The sequence below is a fragment of the Exserohilum turcica genome (assembly GCF_000359705.1).
Source record: "Exserohilum turcica Et28A unplaced genomic scaffold SETTUscaffold_2, whole genome shotgun sequence".
Lineage (NCBI taxonomy): Eukaryota > Fungi > Ascomycota > Dothideomycetes > Pleosporales > Pleosporaceae > Exserohilum > Exserohilum turcicum.
This window is the reverse complement of record NW_007360025.1, coordinates 1,683,753-1,699,769: the sequence shown is the minus strand read 5'-3', so window position 1 is coordinate 1,699,769 and position 16,017 is coordinate 1,683,753. Positions and strand designations below refer to the sequence as shown.

General features: G+C 52.0%; 5 protein-coding genes across 5 annotated transcripts; 2 read left to right on the top strand and 3 right to left on the bottom strand.

Moving 5' to 3' along the window:
• Nucleotides 1–316: 316 nt before the first annotated feature.
• SETTUDRAFT_171280 (uncharacterized protein) lies at nucleotides 317–1,117 on the top strand (the record flags this gene model as incomplete). Its single annotated transcript, XM_008027330.1, has 1 exon — nucleotides 317–1,117. The coding sequence occupies one exon, from the start codon at nucleotides 317–319 to the stop codon at nucleotides 1,031–1,033; it is 717 nt and encodes a 238-aa protein (XP_008025521.1). The 3' UTR covers nucleotides 1,034–1,117.
• A 3-nt stretch (nucleotides 1,118–1,120) lies between these two features.
• On the bottom strand, nucleotides 1,121–2,367 carry SETTUDRAFT_163072 (uncharacterized protein). The gene is made up of 2 exons (XM_008027329.1): nucleotides 2,299–2,367; nucleotides 1,121–2,250 (listed from the first exon to the last, which is right to left on the bottom strand). Exon 2 carries the CDS (start codon nucleotides 2,230–2,232, stop codon nucleotides 1,147–1,149), a length of 1,086 nt encoding a protein of 361 aa, XP_008025520.1. The 5' UTR covers nucleotides 2,233–2,250; nucleotides 2,299–2,367; the 3' UTR covers nucleotides 1,121–1,146.
• A 277-nt stretch (nucleotides 2,368–2,644) lies between these two features.
• Nucleotides 2,645–7,511, bottom strand: SETTUDRAFT_163071 (uncharacterized protein). Its single transcript, XM_008027328.1, has 4 exons — nucleotides 7,474–7,511; nucleotides 7,232–7,371; nucleotides 2,789–7,177; nucleotides 2,645–2,724 (listed from the first exon to the last, which is right to left on the bottom strand). Exons 1-4 carry the CDS (start codon nucleotides 7,502–7,504, stop codon nucleotides 2,695–2,697), a joined length of 4,590 nt encoding a protein of 1,529 aa, XP_008025519.1. The 5' UTR covers nucleotides 7,505–7,511; the 3' UTR covers nucleotides 2,645–2,694.
• A 546-nt stretch (nucleotides 7,512–8,057) lies between these two features.
• Nucleotides 8,058–9,175, top strand: SETTUDRAFT_41456 (uncharacterized protein). Its single transcript, XM_008026931.1, has 3 exons — nucleotides 8,058–8,328; nucleotides 8,385–8,805; nucleotides 8,855–9,175. The coding sequence occupies exons 1-3, from the start codon at nucleotides 8,135–8,137 to the stop codon at nucleotides 9,074–9,076; spliced, it is 837 nt and encodes a 278-aa protein (XP_008025122.1). The 5' UTR covers nucleotides 8,058–8,134; the 3' UTR covers nucleotides 9,077–9,175.
• A 4,878-nt stretch (nucleotides 9,176–14,053) lies between these two features.
• Nucleotides 14,054–15,923, bottom strand: SETTUDRAFT_19500 (uncharacterized protein; the record flags this gene model as incomplete). The annotated part of the gene is made up of 2 exons (XM_008026729.1): nucleotides 14,054–15,568; nucleotides 15,618–15,923. The coding sequence occupies 2 exons, from the start codon at nucleotides 15,921–15,923 to the stop codon at nucleotides 14,054–14,056; spliced, it is 1,821 nt and encodes a 606-aa protein (XP_008024920.1).
• Nucleotides 15,924–16,017: the final 94 nt, after the last annotated feature.

Sequence of the window (16,017 nt, the reverse complement as noted above, 5' to 3'; positions counted from 1 at the left end):
AGCTCGTTAACGTCACCCCACCTTGTTCCGATCGCGACGACTCATTCCGAGCTGTACCTCAACGCACCCACCGAATCACGCGATTTGCCCAAAATCTCGTGATAACCTCGTCCTTTGTCCCACAGGGAGAAAAAAAGGGAAGAACAGCCATTCCATGGTTGTACTGCGAATACAAAAAGCTGTTGCTGGATCACCAATTCCCATTGGAAGAAGCATTGCAAATCTGCTACTGAGCAACAACTACTACAACTACTACTGTCGCTCCTCACACGCACCACTTGAACGCCACCAGAAGCGACTCTACACCGCAACCAGCATGCTGCACTCAGCCAAGGAACCCGCGAAGAAGATTTTCGCGCCAACATCCAACTCAGACGACCCAGGCCACGCAACGCAGTACACAAAGGGCGCTCTGGACCGCGAGGACCTGCTGCCGTCGCCGACGGACCAATTCCACAAGTGGTTCCAAGAAGCGCAAGCAAACAACGTCTACCAGCCCGAAACCGTCACGTTTTCCACGGCCGAGCTGCCCAGCGGCAGGGTGTCTGCGCGCGTAGTCTACATGAAGGAGCTGGATGACCGCGGCTTCGTCATCTACTCCAACTGGGATACGAGTCGCAAGGCGGGCGATGTACGCAGCAATCCGCATGCGGCGCTGACATTTCACTGGCGCGAGCTCGAGCGCCAGGTGCGTGTTGAGGGCTCGGTAGAGCGGCTGACGGCCGAGGAATCCCAGGTCTACTACGACACGCGGATCCGGGGTTCGCGCATCGGAGCATGGGCGAGTCAGCAGAGCAGTGTGATTCAAAGCAGAGAGGAATTGGAGAAGCGCGTCGAAGATGTGGAAAAGAGGTTCGAGGGCCAGGATAAGATTCCGGTGCCTGAGTTTTGGGGCGGCCTGAGGGTGGTGCCGGATATGGTTGAATTTTGGCAGGGCAGGCCGAGTCGACTGCATGATCGGTTTGCGTACAGCAAGGTCGGTGGAGAGGGAACACAGGATGCTGAGTGGAAGATTGAGCGGTTGAGTCCGTAGCGAGGCATGTCGTTGCCGACGATACGCAACTAAGATCTTTCTGCATCCATCAAATAGACTATATCACTTCTCTGAAACATTAACCCTGCATCTCTCCTCCTCTGACTCCATCTCTAATGTCTCCTCTCCTTGGGCTTTTCCTCGCGGAAATACGTATCCTCGTCCTTGCCCTCGCTCAGTATCTGTCTTGCCAGCACCGCCCTCACACACATGACGAGCACAAACAGATATGTGCCCGAGATACCTACTGTCATGATACTCCCGACCCATCCCACAACGGTACTCGAAAACACCGACCCAATCTTGATGGTGGCAATGGTAAAGCCGACATTCGGGAACACCAGCGCCCACCAGTTGAGATGGAAGGTGAGCTCTTTGGCCACGAGCACAATCGCAATGACGGCTATGCAGAAGAACCAGAACGCGAGACACCATATGAACACGGCCACCATGGCTGCCAGCAATTTCATCGTGTTCGCTGTTGCCTGTCCGTCTTCACCAAAGTACGTCGTATCCGTTGGCCACGCATCTGCCATACCGATGATAGCCAGAGCGGTAAAGGCCGGTGGCCCAACAGCAATAAACATAGCCGGTCTAGTCTTTGGGCTGGGGAATCCCCATTCAATCATGCGATGCACGTACATGACATACATCATCACACTGACAAGCAAGCCCAAGCCCTGCGCCGTCAAGCCCGCCACAATCATGGTAACCGTCTGGCTGGCCAGCGGCATTGCGCCCGCACCGATCGACGCCAGCGTACCCGAGAGCATAAACGGGAAGATGGGGAGGTCCCACGCGGGCGTCATATCGTTGATCTTGAGCGCGGGGCTCGAGAAGAGCAGATAGTACGAGGAACAGGCAACGAGAAACGTAACGCCAAAGTAAATCCAGAAGCAAACACGGAAAGCCGTCACAAGCCATGGGCCGCACACGGGGCCGCCGTAGAGATGCATGCCGCCGATTACGCTGGCCAGCGCGAGGAAGCACGTTGCGAAGAAGAGGCTCTCGGACGGGTGCGTGAGGCTGGCTTTTACGAGAAAAGGGCGCCGCAGGAAGCGGTGCGTGATGGCGCATGATATGGCTGCAAAGAAGACGAGCTCGGCAATGTAGAAGATTTTCCCAATCGTCAAGAGGCCCGGGAACGTGTGCGGCTGGTTCTTCGGGTGCAGAAGAAGGGCGAGACCCCCAGTGGACATGGGAAGCGTATACCAGGCCTACTCCATGTCAGCGGATAGAACCATACTCGTCCTGTTAGACTATACCCATGTGAAGTGTTATATCCTTTCCGAGAACGTCTCGCGTTTACTCTCCGGCTCGAGTAACGTCATTGCAGGATCACCTGATGTTTCTTCGTCAGCCACTAGTGGCCGCGAAGCTTTGCTGAGGCGCTCAGCAACCAATCGCAGGAAGTCACTCAACTGGTATCGCTCTGGTCGTTTTGCGTTTTAGTAGAAATAGTGTTGCTGTTGCTTTGCTATGATTGTCGTAACGCGACGTCGGTCTTACTAAAGGAAACTAGCAGTGGCGTGATTTTTTCAATAACCGATGGTGAGCGTTGAACACAGCCGACCAGAAGTGAATAAAATTAGAAATTCCTATTTTGGACTATAAACTTGATCTTCAATTCATAATGCATCAGACATCCAACACTGGCGCATTTATTCTGCGTCTGACTCCGCTTCGGCAGTCTGCAATGTGGTTAGTCATCTCCTTCAGTGTGTTCCGGGGCTCGAATCATTTCGAATTACTTACGTTGTCGTGGAAATTTTGTCCATGTGTAGTCTCATTGATGATGCCCTTTCTTATGACAAAGTCACCAAAGTGCTCACCCTCATTCCTCTCCTTGGCGTATTGTTTGATCATCGGCTTCATGATCTCGAGGATCTCATCTTCTTTGATTGAGCTCCTGTAGAGCTTGTTTAACCTTTGGCCGTGGTAGCCACCACCAAGGTACATGTTGTATGCTCCGTAAGCCTTACCGACGAATGCAACTTCGGCAAGCCAAGGACGAGCACAGCCATTAGGACAGCCTGTCATGCGCATGACAATGCTGTCTTGGCGAAGACCAGCCTCTTCAAGCGTACCCTCGAGCTTAGTAATGAGCTCGGGTAGGTAGCGCTCTGACTCAGCCATGGCGAGACCACATGTTGGGAAGGCAACGCAGGCAGAACTGGACAACCGCATACCCGAGAAGTTGGTGTTGTCGAGTTTCCACTTCTTGAGAAGCTCCTTCATGGCTGGCAGGTCCTCATCTGCAACATTGGCCAGGATTAGATGCTGGTTACCAGTCAGTCGGAACTCGCCCTTGTGTGCCTTGGCAACCTCAATAAGACCAGTCTTCATTGGAAAGTCAGCCGTGTCCTCGATACGGCCATTTTCAATGAAGAAAGTGAAGTGGTTGAGACCAAGCTCATCCTTTTGCCATCCAAAGGTGTCAATGTTACTTTGGAATTTGAAAGGCTTGGGTTCCGCAAACTTTTGGCCCCAAAGATCCTCGACCTTGCCTATGAAGACGTCCACTCCCATATCGTCAATGGTGTACTTGAGACGGGCGTGCTTCCTGTTCTTTCGGTCACCGTGGTCGCGCTGCACAAGCATAATCTTCTCGCAGACAAGATGCACTTGATCAGCCTCGACATAGCCAAACATCGTTCCAGTTCGTGGGTAGGTCTTCTTGTTGTTGTGAGTCACACCCATACCGCCACCAGCAAGCACGTTGAAACCAGCGAGGTTGCCATCTTCGCCCTTGATAGCGATGAGACCAATGTCGTGAGCGTAAACGTCGGTGTCGTTGTGCGGAGGGATGGCAATGGTAATCTTGAACTTTCGAGGAAGGTAAAGAGGACCGTAAAGCGGCTCGTGATCCTGAATAGCCTCACCCGCGATCTTCCGCTTCTGCTTCGTCTCATCGTCCTCAAGCCAGATCTCGTGATACGCTGTTGTTGAGGGAAGAAGGTGGTCGCTAATCTTCTGGGCATAGCTGTGGACCTGTCCGTGGTACTTGGATTGTGTAGGAAGGGAACTGCACATGACGTTTCGGTTGACGTCACCACAAGCAGCGATGGTAGTCATCAATGCCTTGTTGATGGCTTGCATGGCCGGCTTAAGCTTACCCTTGACAACACCGTGGAACTGGAAGGTTTGTCGGGTGGTCAGCTTCATGGTCTGGTTACCAAGCGTGGTGCTAATCTCGTCCATCTGCAGCCATTGCTTGGGTGTCGAAACACCTCCAGGCAGTCTGCATCGGATCATGAAAGAATAGGCAGGCTCAAGACCCTGGGCCTTGCGCTGATCGCGAAGGTCACGGTCATCCTGCATGTAGGTACCGTGGAACTTGGTGAGTTGCTGGTCACTGGCTGAGATGGCACCAGTACTGGTGTCAGCCAGACCCTCCTCAATCGTACCTCGGAGGAAGTTTGAGGCAGCCTTCATGTCTTCGTTGGTGAGCGGTGCGGGTTCCTCTGGCAGGTTCTCGACGTTGGCAACGCCGAGTTTCTCCCAAAGCTTCGGTTCCCACTCGGCATACGCCGTTTGGTACGCATCTGGGTCCTGGTCATCTCCGAGACCACAGTCGACCAGAGGCTTACCGCCGAGTGTGAGGAGACGAGCATGGAGATCCTTCGCGGGCTTGTTGTAGTAGATCTTGTCCTCTTTGCGTGGCCAGTAGTGGCTGTCACCAAGACCAAAGACACCGAAGTTTACTGTTGCGAGATCCAGATCAGTGGAGTCCTTGACCGCCTCCCAGAACGCGCGACCATTTTGGGGGAACTCTCCCTGGCCAGCTACACTAGTCATCAAGACGACGTTTTGCTCGTTGGGTAGGTCCTCGAGTGGGAAGTCATCCATAGCCATGACCATGGTCTTGAGGCCCCTAGCTTTGCCCCGGTTTCCGAGCCTCTTGGCCAAGTTTTCAGCATTGCCATTGTCAGATGCGAAGAGAATTGTCAATGGGTCGCCCTGAAGGCCCTCGAGCAGTTTGCTGTATGCGTCCTTGGCCTTGCGCTTCTGCAACTGCCTGACTTCGGTTCCATAGGATCCGGAGAGGTTGGAAGAGAACTCTGGGTGTCGCTTCATGACCTGCGACATGTAGTTGTCGCGAGAGAGGAACTCCTCCAGCTCCTTCTTGATGCGCTCAGAGTCAAGCTTGAAGTTCGCCTCGCCCTTCTCCTCGCCTCGGGGGTCCCAACGGTAGAGTGGCCAGTATCCCAGGTCAACAGCCTTCTTGGTTTCTTGCAAGACTGTCAGAGGGGTATCGCTTTCCTTCTCGTATGGCAGATATGCGAGCACAACGGAAGGACCGTTGAACTTGTCGGCCTCAATCATGGCTTCCAGAACCTGGGTGTAGGAGCTGTATACCGCGACCGATGCCACGTAGGCGTTGCCAAAGTTCATGGCATACAATCCGATGTCCTTCTTCCGCCTTGCCGCGTCAGCGGCGGAGCGCTCGGAGTAGGGTGTCGAGTCAATGATGAGCATGTTGACGTTCTCGCCGGATGCAAGTACATGGTGTACACCAGAATTTCCAAGGTCGTAAGCCCAGGCATCAGATCCGATCAACCATTGTGACTCCTTGTAAAATAGCTTCTTCGAAGAAAGAAGCTGGTTGGCCAAGGGTGACCCATCGGTGGCCAAGCGGGAGATGACCTCTGAGGCCAGCTCATTGGCCTTGTCAGCGTCGTTGGCGCTAAGAGCCCATTTGGACAGCCATTGTTGTGGTGCCTGGGTGGTGAATGAGTTGTCCTTGGAAGCAGCAGCGGCCTGGTCGATCAATCGCGTTCGGTGCTCCTTGCGCGCAACTAGCGATCCAAATCCATATTCTGGGGAGGCAGATATCTCGTTGGAGATGCCAGCGTGCTGCGACCCAAGCTGGTTAGCAATGTGGAGCTTCTCAGCGAAAACCTGGTTAAGGATCTTCATATAGGCATTCTCCAAGGCTGGTTGCTCTACTTTGGCCGACTTGGCCTCGGGTCCGTCGATCTTGCCGATGACGAGGTTCTGGACAGGCGACTCGCTCATGAGGTTCTGGAAGACACCACGCATTGCTTGTGAAACAGTCTCCTCATTGATGTAGCCCAACTGGTAGCCCACGACCATGGGGGAGGCGCCGCCAGTCGACTTCAACGACATGAGAAGGTCGAGCAGTACAGGGCCCCACCTGGTCGTCTTTCGCCGCACTTGCTCAAGCACAGCGATCCTCTTCAGAGATGAGGGCAGCATAGGTGCAAGCGACGCACCGAGCCAAGGGCGGTACAGCCGGGCTGTGATGATGGCTGTGTTGGCATAGGCCTTGGTTTCGTCAACGCTGTCCAGCTCGGTGGCGAAGACGGCAGTGTCGGCGCCAAACAAGAAAATGGCAGCCTCTTCTTTGCCTGTGCCAGAGAAGGCAAAGGCATCGTAGCTTCGTCCAGTCGCATCTTTGATGGTTGCCCAAATTTGTGTGGCGAACCGGTAGATGTCTTCTGAAGAAACAGGTTTCGAAACCAAAGACTCAACAGTAGTAGCGGAAGATAGTGATGCGCCGCTGGTGCTAGCCTCGCGCTGAGATGATCCAGAAGAGGAGTCGCCTCGCTGGCTGTTCCTCTCCGACACTGGAAGCAACTTGGACTGGTCTGGAACACTGGCCGGTGCTGTTGTAGAGGCAGCATTGACAGCTTGACTCCGGGCAAAAGTCAGAGTAGAAGTCCTGCCATCGTCGGCATACAGAGTCGTCTCCTGTGACTGGGAGTTTTGGTATGCTGCCACTGCGTCCATGTCGAGGACGCTTCGGATCAGCTGAGCATCTTCGACTTCCACTGTCTTCTTGAATGCGCTCGCGCCAGAATCGAAGAAATGAATCACACCTTTGCCTGACTTGATAGCCAAGGCATGCGCTGTAAGGGCGAGGTCCTGCAGCTCTTGCAGAGTCTCTGACTGGATAAAGGCAAAGCCGGACTGCCTGATCGAAGTGATGTCGGAGAAGTCTGGGTAACCTGAAGGCGCTACCGACACGTGCAGCACGACGGGGTATTGTGCGAGTTTGTAGAGGTGCGGTATCGACTTGACGAGAATCGACGAGGTTGTGGTCACGCTGGTGAGTTTGCCCGCACGAATGGGCTGGAAGACTGAGAGGAGGGGGTCCGCATTTTGGCGGGCAGTAAGGACCTGGGGGAGTGTGAGTATGCTGTTCTCCCAGCCATGACTCGCTCTCTGGCATACCTCTGGAAGTGTCTTGCAGACGACGCTGGGCGCATTGTCCTTTTGCAGGCGCTGCAGAGGCACCGAGAACTCAGACTCGGTCGTGAGGGAGGGAACGACCGACACAATGACGTCGGAGGCCTGGTGGGCAATTCGGGCCACTGCCAAAGACCCAAGTTAGTACGCAGCACTGGTGAATTGCCAAATCAGACCCTCGACGGTGGCATGTCCGGGGTAGGGCCATGGTGGGGCGGGGAACATACCAGCCTCTCCTGCAGTCGAGATAGACCCCATATTGGCTGCAGACAGTTGAGTTGACAGTAACAGCGAGGGGATGTCTTATGGGGGAGACGAGAGGTAATAGTCGAGGTTCGGGCCGTCGGCGACGTTCCTCATAGCCAGCGACAGCGGCAATGGGAAAAAAACCCTTTAAGAGGTCATGACAAGGCGTGCCGAAAGCACGCAATATTTTAGTGCACTTCGGGGTCTGGGGCGACGGCCGACGAGCGGCGAATCAGGCGGCGCTGGATTGCGGCTCGGAGCGCAGCAGATGGGCCAAAGTGCCGCGACAGGCTCGAGGCGAGGCGAGGCCGGAGACGGGCATCGATTGCGTGCCCGTGTCTGCCATCGTGGTGGAGCGGCGCGTCGTCGCCTGCCTGTTGGTGATGCTGATGACTGCGCGCGCGCTGAGTGGCCAGCGGAGCCGCTCGCCGCCTTGCCGCATCCGGCCTGGGCCGAGGATGTGCGCTCTTATCGATAAGCGAGTCCGCCCACCTCCGCCTGTTCGCCTTGCGCGCAGCCCAGACATTGCCCATCATGGCCTGAAACAGAACCCCCTACGGCCATTCGTCGACACGTCTCCTTTTCTTCTATAGACTGCATATTCTGCCCGCGTCTGATGTCCCTGCTGGCGCCCCTGCCGCAATGAACACCGCCTCCGAGTTCTCAGACCCCCTCGTATCCGATACCCCGCTGCCTTTTGACCAGTTATGCACCCGCATTGATGACCGCATTTCGGCCTTCCTCGACGCGCAAAATGTATCCGACCGCGTGAAGAACGTCCAACAGCAGACCCGCACGTCGCTGCAGGTGATTGCCGACGCCTTGGAGCGCTACAGGTGCGTCGTGCCCGTGTGGGGTACATGTGCCCGCCGCCCGACTGACCGCCATCCAGTCTCCCCGAGCTCTCGCTATCCTACAACGGCGGCAAGGACTGTCTTGTCCTGCTCATACTCTACCTGTGTGCTCTGCACCGCCGCGGCCTGGCCCAAACCAAGGACCCCTCGTCGAGCCCCGAGACCGCCGTCCAGTGCGTCTACATTCAAGACGCACATCCCTTTCCCGAGGTGGAGGAGTTTGTCGTTCACAGTAGCAAGATATACTCGCTCTCTTTGCTCGAGTATGCAAAGCCTATGAAGGCTGCCTTTGCCGACTATCTGAGAGACACCCCCTCAGTCAAGGCCATATTGGTCGGCACACGCCGGACAGACCCACATGGCCAGCACTTGAAGCATTTTGACCCCACGGACTCGGGATGGCCCCCGTTTGTACGGATACACCCTGTTATAGACTGGCACTATGTCGAAATATGGACAGTATGTGATATCGATGCCGACCAGCCCTGCAACTGCTGACACGATCCAGTTTATACGGTATCTCAACATACCTTACTGCTCTCTCTATGATCTTGGATACACCTCGTTAGGTGGAACGACCGACACGCATCCGAATCCGAAGCTTGTGCGACAACCATCTGCGCAACAAGTGCCACAAGCTGGGGTTGTGAATGGGACATCAAAGCCCAAGTTCAGACCGGCTTACGAGCTGATAGACGACTATGAAGAACGACTCGGAAGGGATAGATAGACAAAAAATACACAATAGCTTCGCACCTAGACACTGTCACACGCGCAATACCACAACTCTACACAACTAGCTGCTGGTTCCTTATCTTATGGCGTTCACGAATGACTCTCATTCACTCAATAGAAAGCACCCGCTCTACTTCAGAAATCTTTTAAATCCACGTACCAACCTTTCTAAGTTATGCTCCATGCTTGAGTCATAACGAGCATGCGGCGACACTTGGGACTTTAGAAAATCGTAGACAAGCAACTGCGACAGTGACCTCTCAAGTTACACTGAACTCCCGATTCGTCCATTGTAGCCAGTTTTTCTATGAATCAGGGGTCCAACAATAAATTGGCGTGTCTTGAGCTTTGTACTCGCCGACTATCAGCCATCAAGTAAACGTTGGACAGATACGTGCCATTGACTTGTACAGGTTACACGGTGCAAGTGGCAACAAACAATCTTCGTAGCGATTAGTGGTATGCTCGTTATGCCCTCGCCTCTCCTCACTGTCATCCATGACTAGTGTATAGGACGTGTACAAATCACAGCTACATATTTCCCGTCAACTTGTACTCAGCCAATTCGAAAAGTGACAGCAAGCAGAACGACTGTAACTGTCGGTTTTGTCTATCCACTAATGCACTGAAGGCACGATTTCTGCAACTTTGGTACAACTTCAAGTTACCATTGTCCCATATAGAAATTCAAGGGCGAATGCTCATAGACATATAGCACCAGATATTCAAGCGCAATCCGACTTATGATGCCTTCTCCAAATCATTTGATAATGCCCATTCTCTTCGCATGCCACTCCTACTCAGCCGCAGTCGGCAGCGAACATCCAGACCCTCCCCCCAGCACAAGGTTTCCAAGGCCAGCATCTCCAAATCCGAGCCTGGCCAAAACCTACGGCATGCCCGAAATTTCCACCGGTAAACTCCCCTCCGAGACAGGCTTGCACGGGGGATGTTCCTCAGCTAACACGGCGCTACACGGGCCAAGACGCTTTGCAGAACCCCCAATGCGGGCCTGAAGACGATGCATATACACCCGTCGCAAACCTGGTTTACTGCTTCCACTACCTGCGCAATCTGGGCACTACGCCCTGCGCGTTCAAGCGGAACCAAGTCACTACGCTGTGTCGGTTTGGCGGCGACGGCATCGTGATTGGCGTGGGGCTTGTGCAGGAAAACCAGAGTAGCTATTGGTACGTCAAGCCCATGTCTTGAACGTTACACCTCGTACCCCAAGATAAGAACGGTTGCATCGTGGTGCTGATATGTTTGATGTGCATACATAGTGCCGATGTGGCGTTGGGACTGCTAGCCGTCATTGATGGGTGCACAAGGCGAGATATGCGTGCTGCGGGATTTGCAGTTGCGAATGGAAATGGGGATATCGTGGTTGGTGGCACGAGCGTGGAGTATGCTGTACGACGGGGGAGGGTGAGAGTCTGATGTAACGTTTCATTCAAGCAGTGGTTTATAATCAAGTCAGACGCTGGAAGTTATGTCGGGCTTTGGAATCGAGTATTCTGCATGGAGAAAATGGTTGTGTTGGGGATTGGACTGCATGGGCGAAACATGTTAGGCTTGCATTAGGTACTAAAAGGCATGTTGTTGCTGTTTCTTGGACCAAATAGTTCATGTATGTTGCCAAGTCGTATCATAGACACCTGCCACCTATTGCATCCATAAAAAGATACCACACTATGCACATATGTATTTGCGCCTCGATTGAGTTTGCCATTTCTTCGGCGTAATATTACAGCGCATACGGAGACTTTTGCTAATCATGTACACAGGTATCACTCTTGTGCTATTTGGGTTTATTCCGTACATAGTCGTTCAACTCAAATGCCGCGTAAGCCAGCCCCTGCAGAGGAGGTGCTTTGCTGGAAGTATTTTTATTCTTCTTTCTCAACTTGTCTGGTGAGATGGCACTCAATACAGCATCGATCAGCAGGCGGTATCGAAGATGCTGGATAGGGGTAAAGTACTTCTAAGTGGTCCAGGAACCCAATGAGTTATGACTCAATTTGGCCGAAGAGAAGCCTGTTATTTTTTTTTTCGTTCATAATATGAAACGCGCATGCATCATGCAGAATCGGGGGGTGAATCAGTCAGCAGCAGCCAGATATGGGTAGCGTAGAATGAGACCTGGTTATCTTATCTGTCTGGGCTGACTCGGGCGTACGCAAATATATGTAGCTAAAGGACGCCGAGACTAAATATTTTGTTCTATGGCTATAGAGCATGCGGGTTGTGAAAAGAGAAATCGAGAAATCGTGGTACGGGAAGCTACCGATTGGCGTCATGCAAGGTTCGATGCAACTAACTGCTGCCATGTCAGCAGCTACAGTGTCATGCCTGGTTTCGGCATAGGTAGCAGCAGCTTCAATAGGAGATGATGAATATTATCATTTGGTCCGGTTCAGGGCATTACTTGACACGCCCGTATATTTTGGGTACGGCCCTGAAAACTGAGTTTGTGAGAATAGCAGTGAGGATATGATAGGGGCAGAATATCAAACCCCCAACACTGCTGCCACCAAGCCGATAGGAGTGCCGACTACGTCACGTGGCCGGCGTCACGGGACCTTATATCCGCTCGGGTCCGAACGGCCTATGAATTATTGCCGAAGCACTTTCTCGGAAACGGATGCGAGATGGAACCGATATATAGCAAATTTGCCAGGTCCCATGTATAACTTGAATCATCCCCAGGGGAGGCAGGGGCATACATGTACATACAATAGTGCGGCCTGTCGGATAGGTTCGGCGACTAAGATGTGTTGGGTACCATCGCGGGACCCACCAGCCACGCGAGATTAGACAGAAGGGCATGCAGTACGGAGGTGACTGTCAAAAGTTCTTGCTGACAGGGGTGCATTGATTACCGCCGAAAATAGGGCCGAAGCTATGTAGATCGGTCCCACCGCCCCTCTTTGTACTCATTGCCACCTTCAAGTTTAATGATTTCTTGAATATAAAACGGAATACGCTCTATCCAAGCTTGAATTTGGTGTTGAGGTAGCTCATCCCAGTACCGTTGCCATACTTTTGTCCCTTCCGCCCGACTTTTTGGTGCGCCTCTTCGTGTTGTTTTTCTTTTGAGCCATGGCCAGGCTGCTTCAATAGCGTTGAGATCAGGTGAATTGCCTGGCCATGGGAGCTGCTCCACCTCAGCGTTTCGGTATATAGTTCTTTGAGCGTGGTGGGTATGCGAAGGTGCCTTATCTTCTTGAACAAAGACACGTGGTCTCTCTTTTTAGCACTCCTTTGCGAAGGGAATTAGCTTTGGGATAAGAACTTGAGTCTGGTAACGCCACCAATTAATGCCACCACGACTGCTCTCACGAGCTAGCTTACCCGTCTCTTTTACCCATCTCCATTGTGGAACTCTGCCAGGCTTGTTACGTAATCCAAGCCTCTTTATGCCTGTTGTAAGCTCCCACGCCTCTCTCATGAGAGGCTCTAGAGCCTTATTCAACTCTTCAATCTGGAGAGCGGCGTCTCTCTTCTCCTGCGCAGTCTCAGGCCTCCAGACATGGCAAGGACCTTTGTAGTCGTACGTGAAGCAGCCCTAGAACATAAATTTAGAGTAGCCCTTCCACCGCTCTTAGATAACACTTTTGGTAAAGACTTCATCTAGGCGTCGCTACACACGATAGCCACCGCGATAGTGGTTGAGAACAACAGAAGTCTTATCTAACCAAATAACGTTCTTCTAATCTTCAAGTGTCCAATCTTTATAGGCAAGACACCACTCAAGTCTTTCCTGTCTCATCTTCATCGTCAACCTAGGCTTCCTCGTTGGCTTCGTCTTGTTGTAACCGGCTGCTTGAAGGACTCTCTATACAGTGGACGACGAGACGTTGTAGCCGTGAACACTAAGATTACTAGCAATATTAGCGCAGCTCTTCTCTCTCCTATACCTATCGCGGCGTACGTTCTTAAGAGTAGCGTTGTGTATTTCTTCTTATTTACGAGGGCGGCCTGCGCGCGGGGCATCTTTAAGGTACTGCGAAAGGATCTTAATTAGGCGTGCGTTAGGCTTAAAGCCTCGCTGGCAGGCTCTACCATAAATTAAGTCGATCGTACGCGGCGATATACCTATTATTTCTGCAATTTCGCGTGTAGATTTGCCACTAAAAGGTGACTTCAATGCAACAATAAAAGAGTGGGTCGATATATCCGTATTTGGAGCTATAGTAGATTAAAAACACTCAAAAAAATAAGTATACAAGCTATCGCTAGCTTCAAGAAATTAGTGTGAGCGCCAAGAATAGTCGGGCCGATAGGCTGGCGGCTTAGCGTGGCGCTAGCAAGAACTTTTGACAGTCACCTCCGTAGTGTGCAAGTTACTAGCAGGAACCTGCCGCAGAGTTAGTGTCCGGAGCTTGTAGGGCAGAGAAGGCGGCGTGTAAGAACTACCGTACGGGTGCATCGACACAGGGCTCAATAAGAAATCCTAGCTCAATCTGCTTGGCGTGAACTACTCCATGTAATGTGGCCGGCGCAGAAACCATGCGATCCTGAATTTCCCCTTAGCTCCTCAATATTTTCGCTATGGTCAGCTATTATTAAGGAGGTGGAAGGGGGTCCTTGTTTTCGGTCATCAAAACGACATGCAGCAAGTAGCGCTGAGCTGACAAGAAGTTGATGCATATTCTACCTGTGCTCAGTAAAGTCTAATCGTATTATGCAGCCATGTTACTTATAGGAGTTTTCTTCAAATGCTTTTCGTAATCGTCTATCTAGATCGCGAAGGGTATGTACTCGCAGAAACAAAGCAAAACAAATGTGGTTTTGTAACTTGAACATATTCACTACTTTCTTTGCATATCCGTAATATTGGTATCAATAATAATGAAGCGATTGCATTACTTTACAATTAACGGATTCTGGCAACGAAAAAAGTCGATCTATCGATATTTAAAACAAAAAACTGTTGTTTGTACAAGAGACTGTTCGACAGAAGGCCAGACTAGGGCTTCTGCTTCGATTCCTTGGGAAAGTATTCGTAGACAACCGGTGACTTATCTGAGCTTCCGTATGCGTTTCCATTGTACTCCAGATATCCCTGGGCGCCGGAGAACGGGATAGCAGTAATCTGGTTGTAGTCTCCAAAAACCCAGGATGTCTGCATGCCCATGACCATGTGCTGAAGAATGTGGCAGTGGAACATCCAGCATCCGGGATTCTTGACGCGGATTCTCCAACATCGCCATGAATTAACTTCTCCGGCCACACCCTGAGCGTTGTAGCGGTACAGGTTTGTTGTGTCACGCAGCACAGGGTTGTAGCCTTTTAGTTTCTTCTCGTTCTCAACGGGATCATAGACGCCTGGTCCTCTTCCGCAGTCATGGCCGTGATGGCCGTGTAAATGCCACGGGTGGGAATCAACACCGCCGTTGTTCTTAACTCTACTTCCCGTGTTTTGGATGATGACCTCGAGCACCTCGCCAATCTTGGCGGGCCATGCGAGCGTCTTTGGGTCCCAGTCATTGTTCGCTAGTGCCGCAGTATAGTTTGGCATGGCAGAGGGGCCGTTCTTGTAAATGTTTACCAAATAAGGAGGACTGTTCTGGGGAAGGTTTTCGGTCCAGCTAAGGCCGTCTTGGTCCCAGACAATAGTCTTGTTCATAACTTGCACATTGTCAATGATCACACGGCGGGTGACCTCATGTGCTTGCGGGAAATCGTTGGGTTTCAGGGGCTCCAGAGTGTACTCAAGGTAGTCATAAGGAGGGTGTCTCGTGTTCAAAGGCTTGACAGCAGGCTGGGTAGTAATCTTGGTTCCAGAACCAGGGTAGCGCAGAACACCATAGCCAGTGTAGATCTTTGGCCGGTCCTGGGTCTGAAACTGGATGTAGAAATCCGTTTTGTTAGCGCGAGCAAGTTCCGCAGCCGACTTTGTATGAATAATCGCATCGAATCGCTGTCCTGGTGCAACCTGAATGTAGTCGATCTTGTGAGGTTTGGTGTATTGAGAGTCTGCTGCGATGATTTGGAGATCGGTGTGGCCTTCGAAGGCGATTTGAACCATCGATATGGCTCCTGCGCCGATAAAACGGAAGCGGTAGGTTGTGTCAGGCTGTACCTCGATGACAGGCAGTTGACAATCGCCGTGGCCAGCGACTGTATTATTGGGCACACCAACACCATTGATAAGTACTGAATCCACTTCGCCACTCCAAACAAACGGTGTTGCTGTAAGTCCAGACACGATTGTGTCATCAGTCTTTTTGTAAAAGTCCTGAACAAAAACTATACGTTCATGGTCATGGGGGATTGGGTGCGCTTGGGCATCTTCGACAATGAGCGCTCCTTGGGCGGAGATGGCTTGAAATTCATAATGCGAATGGTAGAAATACGTTCCACAGTCGTCAGGCTCAGGGTGAACTTCGTAATCGAAACATCTATGGGGTGCAATTGGCCATTGACTAATGGGGGTTCCATCGCTGAATGGTGCTGTACGCTGGCTAAGACCATGCCAATGCTGAATACGCGTTAGAAATAGCTGTAAAAGTATACAATCATATTCTTACAATGGTCGTGTTGTGATTGTCCATGTTGTTACAGACCCGAATCCATGTGGTTTTTCCAGGGGGAATTCGGAGCGTTGGTGCTGGGGACGTGCCGTTCACCAAGACAGACATGCGCTCCGAGCATGCCACCTTTTGCTTCTCATATGTAACAGAGAGATAGATGTCGGGTTGCCAATCGCCACCATGGCTAGTGAGGCCGGCGCCATGGCCCTTGTTAGAACACTTGGAGTCTTTGGAGTGTCGATGATCGCCCAACACTGAGCCTGCAGTTGTCAGCAGCAAGCTGATTGCTACTCCAGCACGCATTTTGGAGGAGAGAAGCAGAGGGGTAAGCTGGTGAGCACCCCCAACTGCCGGGAACTCCAGGCCTATTATACAGTGATCATGTTTGGCTATATTT

Coding starts and splice junctions, on each gene's coding strand:
- SETTUDRAFT_163071 (XM_008027328.1), bottom strand. CDS start 7,504: ATGGGGTCTATCTCGACTGCAGGAGAGGCTG. Junction 7,178..7,231: donor TCTGCAAGACACTTCCAGAG/GTATGCCAGAGA, acceptor ACACTCCCCCAG/GTCCTTACTGCCCGCCAAAA. Junction 2,725..2,788: donor GACAAAATTTCCACGACAAC/GTAAGTAATTCG, acceptor ACCACATTGCAG/ACTGCCGAAGCGGAGTCAGA.
- SETTUDRAFT_163072 (XM_008027329.1), bottom strand. CDS start 2,232: ATGTCCACTGGGGGTCTCGCCCTTCTTCTGCACCCGAAGAACCAGCCG.
- SETTUDRAFT_41456 (XM_008026931.1), top strand. CDS start 8,135: ATGAACACCGCCTCCGAGTTCTCAGACCCCCTCGTATCCGATACCCCG. Junction 8,329..8,384: donor GACGCCTTGGAGCGCTACAG/GTGCGTCGTGCC, acceptor ACCGCCATCCAG/TCTCCCCGAGCTCTCGCTAT. Junction 8,806..8,854: donor ACTATGTCGAAATATGGACA/GTATGTGATATC, acceptor GACACGATCCAG/TTTATACGGTATCTCAACAT.